The sequence below is a fragment of the Henckelia pumila genome, chromosome 1 (assembly GCF_033568475.1).
Source record: "Henckelia pumila isolate YLH828 chromosome 1, ASM3356847v2, whole genome shotgun sequence".
Lineage (NCBI taxonomy): Eukaryota > Viridiplantae > Streptophyta > Magnoliopsida > Lamiales > Gesneriaceae > Henckelia > Henckelia pumila.
This window is the reverse complement of record NC_133120.1, coordinates 175,003,368-175,019,737: the sequence shown is the minus strand read 5'-3', so window position 1 is coordinate 175,019,737 and position 16,370 is coordinate 175,003,368. Positions and strand designations below refer to the sequence as shown.

The window sequence follows — 16,370 nt, the reverse complement described above, 5'->3', positions numbered from 1 at the left end:
TCTTATATGACACAAGCAACATTCCTATACTTCATTTTATTGCATTCAGTGCATACCGGAAGCTGACAAGGTCATCGACCATCTACAGGTACAGGCAATTCAGAGAATGGCCATTGAAAAAATTTAGGAACAAGATTTTTATAACTTGTGTTTTATTTTAGTTCTAAACATGGTGATGCTACATCTTTCAATGGCATTCTCTACGAGGATGTGTAGTAAAGAGTTTGAAGCAGTAATCACAATAATGGATTAAGGTAGTGTTTGAGAAAGCTTTTAGGAAGCACTTCTCAGCTTTTTCTTAATAAAATTTTGAAAGAAGTTCTCCCAAACACTACCTAACTCAATGACTGGGCAAGAATTTTAATCACATTTGGACAAAAGGCAGATATATACATTACATAATAGCGGAGCTTAAGGCAGACTGGCAATCGAAGTGTTGCGGATCTCGTGTCTGCAGCACCCAATAACGTAAAGATAATGAGCAATTTGCAATTTTTACAGTTTGGGAAGGTTTCGTGGCATAAAATATATACATCAATCACGGTTCAAGTTCGGGGATTCTAGGTGAAAATGTAAACCTCATCAAACCCCTTCCTGGAAAAATAAGAAAAAGAAAACAAGGAAACAAGTTACTTGACTACAAATCTGAGCCACAGAGGTAAAAGAAGAGCCATAGTCCAGAAATGAGTAAATGATGAAGACAAATTGAGAGATTGGAGAATTATTTACCCAGCCTTTCCACAATACGTGGGACTGTAATTATATATAAGGTTGTCAAGTATTTTTCGTGCAGATGGTCGGTTCATGGACTTCCTAGCCTCCCTGAGGAAAAAATATTTCAAGGAGAACATAAACAGCCATTAATATCGACAGCTTCTTATAAATCAAGAAGATAGGATATGTAAAAAGCAAATTATATACACAAGCATGTGTACTTGTATAATGAATTTAAGCAAGATAAATTACTTGAAATTGGAAATGATTGAACTTTTTCCAAATAGAAAGGAAATACTTAATTACTAGATTCATGATTAAAGCTACAATTAAGAAAACATAATATTTCAAAGATTTGAGTAGGAGCAAGTCTTTATAAGGAAGGATACATGTGATGCTGCAAGGCGTGCATGCTCCAAACAGATTTTGATAGTAATTTTTTATACTTGAGAAATATGACAATAATCCATATAAAATCCATCACCATAATAAAGCATAGAGAACAACCAATAGTCATGGTTGTTGATAACAGAGACAGTACTTCACTTTATCCACTTAAATTTTATATGATACCAAGCATCCAATCCAACATAATAAAATGATCAATGATCATGACCATCTCGACAACTGAACCAGACCTCAGCCATCTTTGTTCACTGCAAATTCATACGATATCAAGCTGAAGTTTTACCTGACAAAAAAGTTTGCGACTTGTTGAGTCACTTGAACCGCATCTTCCGAGTGCGGAATTGTTGGTAAGCCCCATTCAAAAGCATTTTTCTGTAATAGAGTAAGTCATATATTTGTATTCCAAAACCAGGAATTTTAAGTATTTACATATAGTGTGTGCTTTTGCAAGTATCGTATATTAAGGAATGAGAGGTGGATCAAGATGGATGTTGAAAACACTCAGTGGTGTTCATATATTGTTTATTTTGTCAATTTAGAACTCTAGCGAAAATGAACTGTTTGGAATTTTTAATAACAAAGAAACAAGTACAAAGTCAGCATTTCAACCCAAAAAAAAAAGAATAACGAACGCGATAAAGAAATTTGTGCAAAATTAAACAGCAGAGAAGATCATATTGCCCAATATAAGAGAGATCAGATGTCTTTCCGGGGCTCCCGATTAATTTCACGATGTACGGCATCACAAGTTCTGTATGATAATGGAAACATCCTGTTTCTGATCAATTTAGCAAAATGAAATACAAAGCACAATTTTTTTATATAGGGCTGTGTACACATGTATGGATACTGTGATTGTTATCAATACACATCTCATAATCTTTCAAAGGCTGCTGTCATAAAGAAAAGTCACTACACGAAGGGTCATTCACTATCTTTAGTGAGGCTTCTAATGCAGATGAATGTGTGGTGGGGCCATTTGATCCCCAGGAGTCGGTATAGGTTCTCGTTGTCCATCATAAAGCAGGACTTAAGTAAGGTAGTTTGATGAATTACAACTATATAGGACCCTCCACAATCACAATGCAATAATGTTTTAAGGGAGAGACTATGCATCTTCTGCATAAAAGTGAAAATTCTTTATTCACGGGAAATGGGTGAGATTTTGCACCTTCTGCATAAAAGTAAAAAAATTTATTAACAGGAAATGTGTGATAGTACCTCCGGATGCCACTGGAAAGCAGTTACAGGGTATCTACGAGCCTTAACTGTTGAGACACAGACCTGATATAAATTAATTATTTGGGTAATTAAAAGTAAAACAAATAGCCTTCCAAATGACACAACTGTGCAGGAGATAGAATCTAAAATTAAAGAAACACAAAAGGAAAATTCCTCAATACCTTATCATCCTTATCCGCACTAGTTGTCAAGATCTCGAAAAAATTGCACAATTTTTTATTATTTTGAAACCTTTCTGGTGATATTCCAAACTGTAGCATGAGGAATATTATATCAGAAAATGAGAATATAATTTGGTTATCTGCAATCTATAATGATATAAATTGGCAGTTTGAAGACAATTTGGTAACGCACATGAATCCAAAAATTGGTCCGTAATAAATTTAAAAAATTAAGACATCGTTCCATTTGCAGTCCTAAATACCATGCATACAAAATATGCAGATGTTGGATCAGACCAATACAGGTAGTAACCAAGTAGTAATGACAGCTAACTTATATTTCAGTTTTGTATCACCTGCTAATCACCAGTACGGACAATTTCAGTCACCCAAATAACATAATCACCAACACCTGTTAATTCATAAATTATATTCCATCCTGAAATGGTTCATGAGTTTAAATTTGAAGTAAACTACTACTGAGGGTTGATTTCTAATGCATTACTGTGTTATCAGTCCTCCGGAGAAGATAATACATCTGCAAACCTATTACTGATGGATGAAGTTTAAGTCACTTGATCATGGGCAGGATATACCACTTACATTATGATGCTGCATTATAAGACATTCCGTACTTAACTTTTTCAGCAACACTGGAGGAAACCTACAAAAAGTTCATAAGTTCTTTTACTCACCATACCCGTTCTTATAGTGGTTTGTCTTCAGAGTTCAAAGCATAACATTGATGTGGTAAAATCAATTTGCATCTAACCGTCACATATTTCCCATCTTTCAAGCATCTTGTAAACTAGGTAAGATAAATAAAACACTCTACATATCCAATGGAAGCACGTGTTAGCAACGAATAAATTCATCCAGCGATCATTCTACTCAACTCAAATATGAAGTAACAAATAAGAGTAATATGGAATTAAAATCTACATAAACAGCAGAAAGCAGAAATTGAGGAGCAACATTGAAAAGAGGCGGACAGGGCTGCATTCTATCACACTACGAGAACATGCACTTCAATGGACATGAGAAACAGACTGATCAAATAATATGTAGCGGACCTCAATCTACATTGATTTTGTTTCTTCTGATATCATAGAAAAGTTAAATGGTCGAGAATCCGGTTATAATATCTGATATTAACACTTGAGGTGGAAAATGAACTGACATTAAGATAAAACAACTATTGAGGTTAAAATAGAGTTAATGCGACGTTCATTAATCATTTGTGCGTCTTCCAGTTGAGGAAAACAATCAGAGTTCACTGGACTAAATAGCCAGCGATGTCATTATCTGAATTCTCGATATTTGCCACTGCCAACCATAAGTAAATTAGTTTCCTTCTTGCATAGGAATTAATAAAACTCAGGATTCAGATTATTAGAAAACAAAATACTCAATGGTTTAAGATAAAATTGCAGTTTTAGGATCTAAAGAGTTTGGCAGTTCATAGTGCCAAAATAATGTTAGAATAAATCTTAACAGTAACTTCAGGTTCTGCGCTTCTTCTTTAGTAATATGTTTTCATCCAAGGCAGGTTGGCAACTAAAATATCACTACATTGGCGGATGAACTTTTACTAAATTAAAGTGGCAATTAATACCTTTTTGGTCAATGTTTATGTTTCTAGGGAAGTGAAATATAAAAAGATTGGGCAACAGAAATAATTAGTACCTTTGAAACACAGTCTCATTTATATCTATACTTTTCACAAACTGCAATGTAGAAGCATGACTTGCATTGTTAAATTCTTCAAGGACTCTATTATCCTGTTACCAATAATAAAAATTGAAATGTCATAATCAACACAAGGGAATCTAATTAAATCAACCAGAAGCTAGATAAACTGGAAGTTAAACTGGAAAATTACATAATAATCAATGAGATCATCAACAATTCCTAATTAAATCAACTAGAAGCTGGATATATAAACCAGAAAATAAACTAGAAAATCACATCAAAGTTAATGAGATCATCAACACCGAGAGAGTTTATAAGAATTCACTTAAAGATAACATGTGACAAAGGTAGAGATCAGAGATAAATAAAAATACTGGAAAGTGGAAACATTAAAGCAGAAATTTAAAACACGCATTCACAATAGACTGTCTCATTAGTATATGAAAGGCGGAGAAAGAGAGGGAGAGAGAGATAGGGAGCCAGAGCCACATTTATGAAAAAATCTATCTTGCTCTTCCCTCTAAAAGAGGACTTATTTATAGTCAAATCAGTGATTTACCAGCCCAAATATACACTATTTTTTTCAGAAAATCAAATGGAATAAATAAGGTTTGCTAGCATCTTCCGGTAGTAGCCTTTCCCTTTCTTTCCATACTTTTCCTCCTCTTCCAGTAGGGGTGGGGAATATTTACAATGATGAGAGAAGGACACAGTAACGAGATGTAAATTCATTTGCATGGACCTATACAACTCACCTTGCTGACAATCATCGATAATAGCTCAAAACCTAAGCAGATGGCAAGCAAAGGGAAATGATCTCCAGCATCATTCTTCCTCAGAACTATCTGCAAAAAGAGTAGGCAAAAAGTCATTATTGTGATGATTTTCTCAGCATCTCTTTTATGATGCTGAAGCACACAAGAGAGAAGAACTAGCTAGTTATGGCTATATCATGCTCTAAAGCTTCAAAAATGTCGGCCTATCTGATACAATTGAAGACAGAAGACCTATGGGAGAGGAATTTGCTGATTGATGATTAATTGGAGAGAATGCAGCTGACAGGGAATAAGAGGAGATCCTGGTGATACTGAAGACAAGCTTGACTGATTGCTGGATTATGCTCGATCGTGATTATGACTAAAAGTCAGATAGAATTCTACACTAAGTAGAATAATTAAAGAAGGAACATATGAATAAATAGAGGGGTTGTTCTAGGATAAAACCGTATCAAACTGAATATCTCTCCAAAATCATTTTCCTTAATGTAGAAAAAAATGAAAATATTTAAGAAGAAGCAGTCAGAGAGATAGAGAGCGTAAATAATGCAGCTCAATCATATTCCAACAAATACAGGAATCTTGACAAGACAATTTTTATGTGCAGAAGAATTAAAGAGATGACCTTCTCATTTACATTTTACTGCCACGGCATAGAAAGGTTGCAGAGAATATCTGGGTGTCAATTTCATATTTGAAGCATGAAATGGTCATTTTATCCCGTACCTTAAAAATCAAATCCACAACCTCAAAGTAAAGACCGTTTTTTGCCTGTCCTCCTGTAAGAAGCACTCCATTAACCAAATTGAGTTTCTGCCATTAAAATTACACAATTAAAAGCAAATCAAGTCGTGGAGCATGATAATACAACTACTGTGTGAATGCATAACAAAAGTGAAACTAAGAGGTGGCCAACAAATTCATTGTTATTGCATTGATTTAGATCAATACATTGTTATATATATATATATATATATATATAGATATATCCTCATTTCTGTAGAATCAACAAGTTAACCAATGGTGTGACGATTAGATAAAGCTGGGAATAATCAAATTAAAAAAGAATCTACAATATCAATCAGATGAATCCTACGCTACAAAGTACTCTGATCGTGAACACCCTTTAAATATTGATTTTCTAAGCAAAACATGAACATGGTGGGTGACCCAATAAAGTCTATATTTTAGCGATTTCTAACATCCAGCAGTTACCATATATAGTCCAGATGATTAATACGGATAATAGAATAACAACTATGGAGCAATCAAAGAAACAATAACATCCAACAAATCATAATTCAGAAAGTAAAGACAGTGAGAGAGAAGTTAAAAATTACTTTGTAAAGAATATCCTTTGGTTCGTTGTAAATAAGTGGAATAACCCGAGCACCGGCGCATTCGACGAACTTGACGTAAGAGGAAGCAATATAAGAGGCGGCAGTGGCTTTGTTGAGGCGACCAGAGGCGCCATCCCCGGGGTGGCTGAGGATTCCAATAACTGGACGGTAATTAAGCTTAACATCAGCCGCCTGGAAAGTCGGAGCCTCACGAAGCTCTTCCGCCTCACCTGGACAAACAAGAGACGGCGCCGTCGACTGAGCAGCTGCGGCTGCCTTAGAGAGACCAATTAGAAGGGGGATCCAGATGTAATCTGAAATGTACGATGCAGCAGAGGTGGACGAGGAGGAGGAGGAAGTTCTAGAGGAGAGCGGTGGAACAAACAACGGCGGCGGAGGAGGCGGCGGTGGAGGCATCGAGAGGGCAAAATGAGGGACTTGTTACTTCAAAAGCTCCCTAATTTTTTTTAACATGTTTAGGCGAACGTCTATCTAAATAACCAAAAAATATCGTGCTAAATGATAAAAAAAATATAAGCAAAGTCTATATATATAAAAAATACATTAGAAATGTATATCACTAACATAGAATCACCCCTTCAAAAGGGAGGTGGGCAGTGGGGACTGTACTGTTTCGTTTTTAATAATTGGTTGATGAGATATCACGTGTACGGAATTTCCGGAACCTCATTGATGACGTGTCATATGGATGTAAAAAAAAAATGAATATTTTTATCCAATGTAATGTATAAGCACTATTCGGTGTTAGAGATGATTTTTTTGGTTTTACTCATCCCTGATCCCACTTTGTGATTGGTTCGAAGCATAATATTAAATTTTAATGAGGGAGGTTTCATGTGCCTGTTATTTTAATGCATGGAGGGATTTCTAACTATTATTTTATTTACTCCTAAGTTACATTTGGATGGTAGCGTCCAATTACTCATTTTCCCTTTTCAATTCATCTGTGAAAATGCTAGGCGGGATGTGGAATTTAATAATTTATATGACTATTTCATGCATATTGTTAGTAGGTTGTATTCTAGAATTCTGAAAACCTTGTTTAAACAGCAGTAGCAATAACAGCGACAATAATGAACACAGTCGAGGCGAGAAAAACTCTCTATCCGCAAGACGAAATTGCCCGTTCCAAGTGCTAAACGTTAGCGGCAATCGTCTCTAAGATACAACGACTTTCGATCGTGATATAGCAGCACAGCAAATATCACGAACTTCAACGAACGAAAATATGCTTTAACTTTTCTTTGAGAAAGTGAGGGAGAGATTTTGAGAAATCTGAAATGTACGTTATCGGATGTTTCTCTGTTATAACCACCATATATATAGTTTTATACACGAAACAACACGTTTGAAGGCGTAAGGATGCAACCCATGACAGAAAAATGTCAGAAACAGTCGTGACTGTTCATTCTGCAGAAGGTGCGCTCGGGCGGTAATTTTCTACCGCGCGAGCGCCCACACCACACCACGCCGAGCCGAGCCGGCCGGCCGCGCGCGCGTGTTTGTTGCATCGACTAGCGTCTTGCCCCTTTACAAAACATCCGGTGCCCTAAGGGCCCAATCCCATAGTCCAATGTTGGACTAATTAAGGTGAACAACAAATTGGAGTTGTTCCAATGTGGGACTACCATTTCCCCATTTCTCTCCAATTTATTTCACCAAAATTTTGAATTTTGTAATACTTTGGACAAGACTTTTACAAACAATTTGGGTTAATCAATTCAAACCCTTTCAAGCCCATTTCAATTGTAATTCATTCAATAATACAATTTTCAACAATCCCCCACATGAATGAATTTCACGTATAGTAACATTCTCACTAGAAAATCATTTTGAGTTATTTTTACATCAGGATAGGTAGTTTGTGGCTTTGAACCTACCGTAGTAAAATACTATCGGATTTACTAGTTGCATAGTAACGCGATGTTTTGAACTAGTCAACCGTTTGTGTAAACCAAGACAATAGTACTTACATAATAATACTCTTACATATTTTGTTCTCACGTTGTGTCCATTTCGGCCCTGGACCATATCTTAGATTCATAAGTGTTGCAATCAAAGCGGCCAATACTTTGCACTTATATAGGTGATCTCCTATCAAGAGTATCCTGCATTACTCCACCTTATAGGTATAGGAATCATTAAAATAAAAACTTAACCTCACCACATTTTGCAGGTTATGTCAACTTGGATGTTCAAGGAATGAGTAAGTAATTTTTCCAAGTACTCAAACTAATATTTATAACTTAGTTGTCCCATTGAACCAAGGTTTTGGGATCTCCAATTCTCAAGGTTGGGTTACCGCTATAAATATTTTATTTTGTGGATTTTAAACCCATTCCTCCAAGTAGTTTGTACATTTGATCTCTATTTATACTTTTTGTAAGCGGATCCGCAAGGTTTTCCTTTGACTTCACATAGTCAACCGAAATAACCCCATTCGAGATCAATTGTCTTATGGTATTATGTCTCCGACGAATATGTCGAGATTTACCATTATACATATTACTTTGTGCTCTTCCTATTGCTGACTTACTGTCACAATAAATCGTAATGGAAGACACCGGTTTATTTCAACATGGAATATCTTCGAGAAAGTTTCGAAGCCACTCGGCTTCTTCTCCAGCTTTATCTAGAGCAATAAACTCGGACTCCATAGTCGACCGAGCTATACAAGTTTGTTTAGAGGATCTCCATGACACCGCTCCTCCACCGATAGTGAACACATATCCACTCGTAGACTTGGAGTCTTTTGTGTCAGAAATCCAATTTTCATCACAATATCCTTCTAGGACCGCAGGATATTTTGTATACACGAGTCCATAACTCAAAGTGTATTTCAAATATCCAAGCACTCTCATTAGTGCTTTCCAATGATCCTTACTTGGATTACTTGTGAATCGACTTAGCTTATTTACGGTATATGCAGGATCAGGACGGGTACAGTTAGTTAAATACATCAAACTTCCTATCACCCTTGCATATTCCACTTGTGAAACAGGTTCTCCTCTATTTTTGGCTAAATGTGTACCCAATTCCATAGGTGTTCTAGCCATAGGATGATTTGTGGCATTAAATCGTTCAAGAACCTTTTCTACATAATGAGTTTGGGATAACATAATTCCAGCAGGAAGTCTAGAAACTTTAATCCCTAGAATTATATCACACAATCCCAAATCCTTCATATCAAAATGTTGTCTCAACATTTTCTTGGTTTTCACAATCAATTCATGGTTGCTACCCATGATTAACATGTCATCTACATAAAGACAAACAATTACATATGCATTTGTAGTACCTTTAATGTAGACACATTTATCACATTCATTTATTGTGAAACCATTTGACAACATTGCAGTGTCAAACTTTTGATGCCACTGTTTAGGTGCTTGTTTAAGTTTATACAATGACTTGACAAGTTTACACACCTTTTGTTCTTTCTCGGGTACAACAAACCCTTCTGGTTGTTTTATATATATTTCTTCATCCAATTCTCCGTTCAAAAACGCAGTTTTAACATCCATTTGATGAATCTCAAGATCATGCAATGCTGCAATAGCTATGAGAACACGAATGGATGTTATTCTAGAAACCGAAGAGTAGGTATCGAAGAAATCATATCCCTCTTTTTGTCTAAAACCTTGAACCACGAGTCGAGCTTTATATTTATCTATAGATCCATCTTCTTTGTATTTCCTTTTAAGAATCCACTTGGATCCTAAAGGTTTACATCCCGGAGGGAGATCAACCAACTCCCATGTATGATTATGCATTATGGAATCTATTTCATTTTGTATGGCTTCCTTCCAAAAAGGAGCCTCAGGATTTGATAAAGCCTCTTGAAGAGTTCTTGGTTCATTATCTAACATGTATGTTAGAAAATCAGGACCAAACGATTTTTCAACTCTTGCACGCTTGCTGCGTCGTGGTTCCATGTTGTTTTGTGGAGTTTCAATTGTGTTTTCATTAATTCGCTTATTCGAACTTATTTCTTTCTTGTCTTTACATGGAAAGATATTTTCAAAGAATACAGCATTCCTTGACTCCATAATTGTGCCTTCATGTATATCAGGATTCGTTGACTTATGCACTAAGAATCGGTATGCACTACTATTGTATGCATAACCAATAAATATGCAATCAACCGTTTTAGACCCAATTTTTATTTGTTTTGGCTTAGGTACTTCTACTTTCGCCAAACACCCCCACACTTTGAGGTATTGGTAAGAAGGTTTACGACCTTTCCACTGTTCATATGGTGTTTCGTCTTTTCCTTCGATTGGAATCCGGTTTAGAATATGTGTTGCTGAGAGAATCGCTTCACCCCACATATTTTGAGGTAAGCCAGAATTTATTAGCAACGCGTTCATCATTTCCTTTAATGTTCGATTTTTGCGTTCTGCAACGCCATTGGATTGAGGTGAGTAAGGGGCCATAGTTTGATGAATGATGCCCGAAGTTGAGCAAAATTCTTCAAAAGGAGCCACATACTCTCCACCTCGATCACTTCGAATCATTTTAATTTTTGAACTTTGTTGATTTTCAACCTCAGTCTTATATTTCTTGAAAGATTCAATCGCTTCATCTTTGCTTTTCAATAAATATACGTAACAAAATCTGGTGCAATCATCAATGAATGTTATAAAGTACTTATTTCCACCTCTTGTTTGTACCATTTTTAAATCACATACATCAGTATGTATTAATTCAAGTAGCGTAGTACTTCTCGTGACATTATGAAATGGAGCTTTAACCATTTTCGCTTCAACACAAATCTCACACTTGTTTTGTGAATTTGTTTTAAACGTAGGTATTACATTGAAATTTGCAAGTCTTTGCAATGTGTTGAAATTAACATGTCCTAATCGTTCATGCCATAAATCAAAACTTTCAGTCAAGTAAACAGAACGAATATCTTTATTCTTTGCCTTAGGGCAGATAACATTCATTACATTCAATTTGAAGAGACCACTATCTTGGTACCCTTTCCCAACAAATACACCGGATTTTGTTAATACAAATTTATCAGATTCAAAAACCATTCTAAATCCAGCTTTGCCCAAAAGAGAACCCGAAACTAAGTTCTTCCGAATGTCTGGCACATGCAGCACATTCTTGAGCGTCACCTCTTTGCCCGAGGTCATCTTCAACACCACATTTCCTACTCCAGCAACTTCATACGTTGCGGAGTTTTCCATGAACAACTTTCTATCACCAACGGTGGCATAGGTGGAATACATGTCTTTCTCGGCACACACGTGACTCGTAGAGCCGGTATCGATCCACCATCCTCTTGGATCATCCACCATGTTGGTCTCACATATAACAGCACTAAGATCAATATCAGAAAGTGCTAAAGGTACATACCTTTCTTGAACCATGTTCACTTGCCTTGGTTTCTAATTTTTGTTATTTTTCTTTGGAAGTCGGCAGTCTCTTGCCATATGATTTGGTTTGCCACAGTTGTAGCAACTTCCTTGAAATTTCTTCGCTTTCCCCTTTTGCTTTTCATCATGGGGGCGCTTCCTCTTTTGACTCGTACTAGACTCCGCCAGATTTGCTTTGGCCTCGGTTTCCATCAGCTTTTTATGTGACTTGGCCTCGGTATTTCTGTTGTCCTCCTCGATGCGAAGCCTCACAATAAGATCTTCAAGTTTCAACTCCTTACGTTTGTGCTTAAGGTAGTTTTTGAAGTCTTTCCACAGTGGAGGCAATTTCTCAATGATAGACGCGACTTGGAATGGTTCATTGATTTCCATTCCTTCGGCCAATAAGTCATGCAAGATGATTTGTATCTCTTGCACTTGACTCATTACAGTTTTTGAGTCTACCATCTTGAAGTCCAGAAATTTGCCAACTACAAACTTCTTTATGTCGGCATCTTCAGTTTTGTACTTCTTTTCCAAAGAATCCCATAATTCCTTGGCCGTCTTCACAGAGGAGTAGACACTATAGAGAGTGTCGTCGAGGCCATTCAGAATATAATTCCTACAGAGAAAATCGTTGTGGTTCCATGCATCTATTGCTGTCCTTCTTTGTGTGTCAGAATCTCCTTCAACGACGACGGGGGGATCCTCCTTGAGAAATCTAGACAGATTAAGGGTGGTCAGATAGAACAGCATCTTCTGCTGCCAACGTTTGAAGTCGGCACCAGAAAACTTTGGCGGCTTTTCTCCATGAGCGGGGGCGGAAGCGAGCGGAGTGAATGAAACGGTAGACATCTTCAGAATCCGGGAAATACAAAGAATTTCGTCTTGCGATTGTTAGTAGGTTGTATTCTAGAATTCTGAAAACCTTGTTTAAACAGCAGCAACAATAACAGCGACAATAATGAACACAGTCGAGGCGAGAGAAACTCTCTATCCGCAAGACGAAATTGCCCGTTCCAAGTGCTAAACGTTAGCGGCAATCGTCTCTAAGATACAACGACTTTCGATCGTGATATAGCAGCACAGCAAATATCACGAACTTCAACGAACGAAAATATGCTTTAACTTTTCTTTGAGAAAGTGAGGGAGAGATTTTGAGAAATCTGAAATCTGAAATGTACGTTATCAGATGTTTCTCTGTTTGTTTTCTGTGTTATAACCACCATATATATAGTCTTATACACGAAACAACACATTTGAAGGCGTAAGGATGCAACCCATGACAGAAAAATGCCAGAAACAGTCGTGACTGTTCATTCTGCAGAAGGTGCGCTCGGGCGGTAATTTTCTACCGCGCGAGCGCCCAAATTTAAGCCAACACACTGCCTCGCCCATTTTGGTACCGCGCTCGCGCGGCAATGTTTTACCGCTCGGGCGCAATCCGTTTTGAACTCACTGTCTCGCATGGTGAGGTGCTGCGCCCGGGCCTACTCCATAAAATAATAAAATATTATTTTAAATAAATTTTATTCAAAAAGAATAATCGGATCAGAAGACCACACCACACCGAGCCGAGCCGAGCCGAGCCGCGTCGGCCGCGCGCGCGCGTGTGTTTGTTGCATCGACTAGCGTCTTGCCCCTTTACAAAACATCCGGTGCCCTAAGGGCCCAATCCCATAGTCCAATGTTGGACTAATTAAGGTGAACAACAAATTGGAGTTGTTCCAATGTGGGACTACCATTTCCCCATTTCCCTCCAATTTATTTCACCAAAATTTTGAATTTTGTAATACTTTGGACAAGACTTTTACAAACAATTTGGGTTAATCAATTCAAACCCTTTCAAGCTCATTTCAATTGTAATTCATTCAATAATACAATTTTCAACACATGTTACGATTTATTGGTGAGATCCATTTATTTTTGTTAGCATGGTTAACTTAGAAAATTTATTTAAAAAAAATATAGATCAGCTTTTATGATTTTCTAGAGAATCGAAACTAGAGATGTAAATGAACCGAACAGTTCGCGAGCTGTTCGGGTCTCGCCTCGTTAAAAGCTCGTTTAATGAGGCTCGTTAAAGCAAACGAACCAAGCTCGGGCTTTACAATATTCGGCTCGTTAGCTCGTGAACAGGCTCGTTAACAAGCTCGTAAGTCATCTCTTTGACGAAAACATAATAGTATTGATATTTAATTTATAAATTTACACTTTACTTATGAAAAATATTGAAAAATCTATAAAAATTAATTTATTAGAATAAAATTACAAATTTTAATAATAATATTATATTTTTTAAAATATATAATTTAGTTTTTAATTAATTTAATGAATATTTAAATTTATAGTTTAAATATATTAAACTCGTTTAGGCTCGATAAAAGCTCGAATAAGCTCGTGAGCCATGTATATATTAGTTAAATAAGCTCGGGCTCGGCTTGGTTATAAATGAACCGAGCTTGAACATTCAAAAGCTCGGCTCGGCTCATTTACATCCCTAATCGAAACCATATAATTTATTAGTTACATGAATTCTGTATATATATATGATTTCACCAACAGTACACTCAAATATAGTAACATGAAAATAAAATTGATGGCAAACTAAAATTATATATATGTATATATATATATATATATATATATATATATATATATATATATATGATTTCACCAACAGAACACTCAAATATAGTAACATGAAAATAAAATTGATGGCAAACTAAAATTACCAAAGAACAAATAATCTCATCAAATTGTTCAAGTATTTAAAAAAAAATTCAAAAGAATAAAAAAAATTATACAAGAAAATACAAATTTAACCTATTTTAATATTGGTAAGCAGGTGTAATTCAGAAAATTCATTAACTTCCAATACATTATATCAAACACAATACATTATACCAAACATAATACAATTTATATATCTATATTAATCACTTACACCAAACCACATATATGTTATCACAATATAATATTTATCTATAAACTTTTTCTTACCATCCTACATACTATGGTACTGCTTGGTGTATTGGATTAGGCCCAATATGAATTAATAAACCAGCAATATCCCATACTTGGTTCATTTACAACAAAATCAGTCCCATACTATAAGCCCGTTATAATTCTTATAATCTGTGTACAAAACATCCCTCCTCCTCAGCGTGATAATTTTAAAACCCCTGCAATCCAATGAAAAATTACATTGTTGCCCTGATATTTGCCGCGGAGATGGGAGAATGAAATTCTCTTCAATTCTGAAGTAATCGAAGTGCGAGGTGAAGTGTAGTTTTTGATTTCTCCATCTGAAAGATAGATATATCTCTTCATTTTTCTTTAGATCTGTCAATTTTTAAAACAAATTCTCCTAGATTGAAGTGAATCGTTATAAGAACTATGGATTATGATAGTAATGAGGCTTTTGAAATCTGGTTGACATCTACTGCACATCATATTTCAATTGAGGTACTATTTGATAAACTTTATGGGTTATGATACTGTAGTTCCACTATATTGTGTTGAAACCTTTGTATGGTTGTGATGTTTGCACTTCATGTGTGAATTTTTGAAGGATATACTGTGTGCAAGAATATATAGATGATTTGCTATGGTCTTTATGTCTCTTTTATGCTATTTTTGATGCAGTTTATATTTGAATCTTGGTGAGATATATTGCTAGGAGTGTTGCTTATACAAATGAGTTACAAAGAGTGCTAGTGAAACTAGTATCAACTCTTGCTCTTTGTTATATATCTAGATTGGTGTTGTTATATATCTAGATTGGTGAGGAATTTTTAATTTTCAAAAAATATATAATAAATATCTGAAAAATTAAAAATAAATAAATTATTTGTTCATATCACTCTCTCAATTAATCTTCTATGATATATTTAAGAAAAACACTTAGCAAAAACACTTGATAAGGGGTGATATCGAAAATATCCTAGATTTATTTAAATATTAATATTAGAAATTGTATTTGGACCAAAACTTATAATTTAAATAATAGCTCAAAATGTAATTAATTCTGATTAATTTTTAAGAAATAAAACATATCATTATTATTTTTTTATCGAGTGGACACATAATTTTTTAATGCATACTTATTTTCTTCGTTACTTTATTTTTTTAAAAAAAATTATTTTATCATTATTTATTCTATTAAACCAACCGATCAATATAATTTACGTGCGTCTAGATATTTAAAATAACAATTTATCTTAAAAAAATGACAATTTAAGTTACCAAAAAATTTGAACATTAACTTGGTTTAGATATTATTAAAAAGTTCTCTAAAAAAAGATATTATTAAAAAGCAATTGTAATTAAGTATATATGGTAAGGGTAATTTGGACATTATATTACAATATAAAAATTTAATTCATCTTGTTAAAATCATACCAAACACTACACATTTTATCTTACCATCTTATTTATCCCTATATATCATCTTTTTTATCATTCATATTACACATCCTTCTTCATCCCATAAGGTGTACCAAACGGTACCTATACATATTAATTATCTTATCACTCAAACCAAACGGTGCCTCAATGTATATATTATTTATTTATTATTTTGTTAATCTATCCTTGTCATTAAATTAAGGGCAAATGATTTTAAAATCCCTACCAACCATCCAATAT

General features: G+C 35.2%; 2 protein-coding genes across 2 annotated transcripts; both read right to left on the bottom strand.

Annotated features, from left to right (window-relative positions):
* Positions 1–306: 306 nt before the first annotated feature.
* LOC140883834 (gamma-glutamyl hydrolase 2-like) lies at positions 307–6,841 on the bottom strand. Its single transcript, XM_073290432.1, has 10 exons — positions 6,334–6,841; positions 5,720–5,806; positions 4,973–5,062; positions 4,212–4,306; positions 3,129–3,189; positions 2,526–2,615; positions 2,344–2,406; positions 1,406–1,494; positions 730–822; positions 307–594 (listed from the first exon to the last, which is right to left on the bottom strand). Exons 1-10 carry the CDS (start codon positions 6,748–6,750, stop codon positions 561–563), a joined length of 1,119 nt encoding a protein of 372 aa, XP_073146533.1. The 5' UTR covers positions 6,751–6,841; the 3' UTR covers positions 307–560.
* Positions 6,842–11,753: 4,912 nt separating this feature from the next.
* Positions 11,754–12,575, bottom strand: LOC140874504 (uncharacterized). The gene has a single exon (XM_073277796.1). It carries the CDS (start codon positions 12,573–12,575, stop codon positions 11,754–11,756), a length of 822 nt encoding a protein of 273 aa, XP_073133897.1.
* Between the last annotated feature and the right edge of the window lie 3,795 nt (positions 12,576–16,370).

Excerpts from the sequence above, each read along its gene's own strand:
- LOC140883834 (XM_073290432.1), bottom strand. The coding sequence starts at position 6,750 with ATGCCTCCACCGCCGCCTCCTCCGCCGCCGTTGTTTGTTCCACCGCTC. Across the intron at positions 2,407-2,525 it reads GTGCGGATAAGGATGATAAG|GTCTGTGTCTCAACAGTTAA; the intron begins GTATTGAGGAAT and ends AATTTATATCAG. Across the intron at positions 595-729 it reads ACGTATTGTGGAAAGGCTGG|GAAGGGGTTTGATGAGGTTT; the intron begins GTAAATAATTCT and ends TTATTTTTCCAG.
- LOC140874504 (XM_073277796.1), bottom strand. The coding sequence starts at position 12,575 with ATGTCTACCGTTTCATTCACTCCGCTCGCTTCCGCCCCCGCTCATGGA.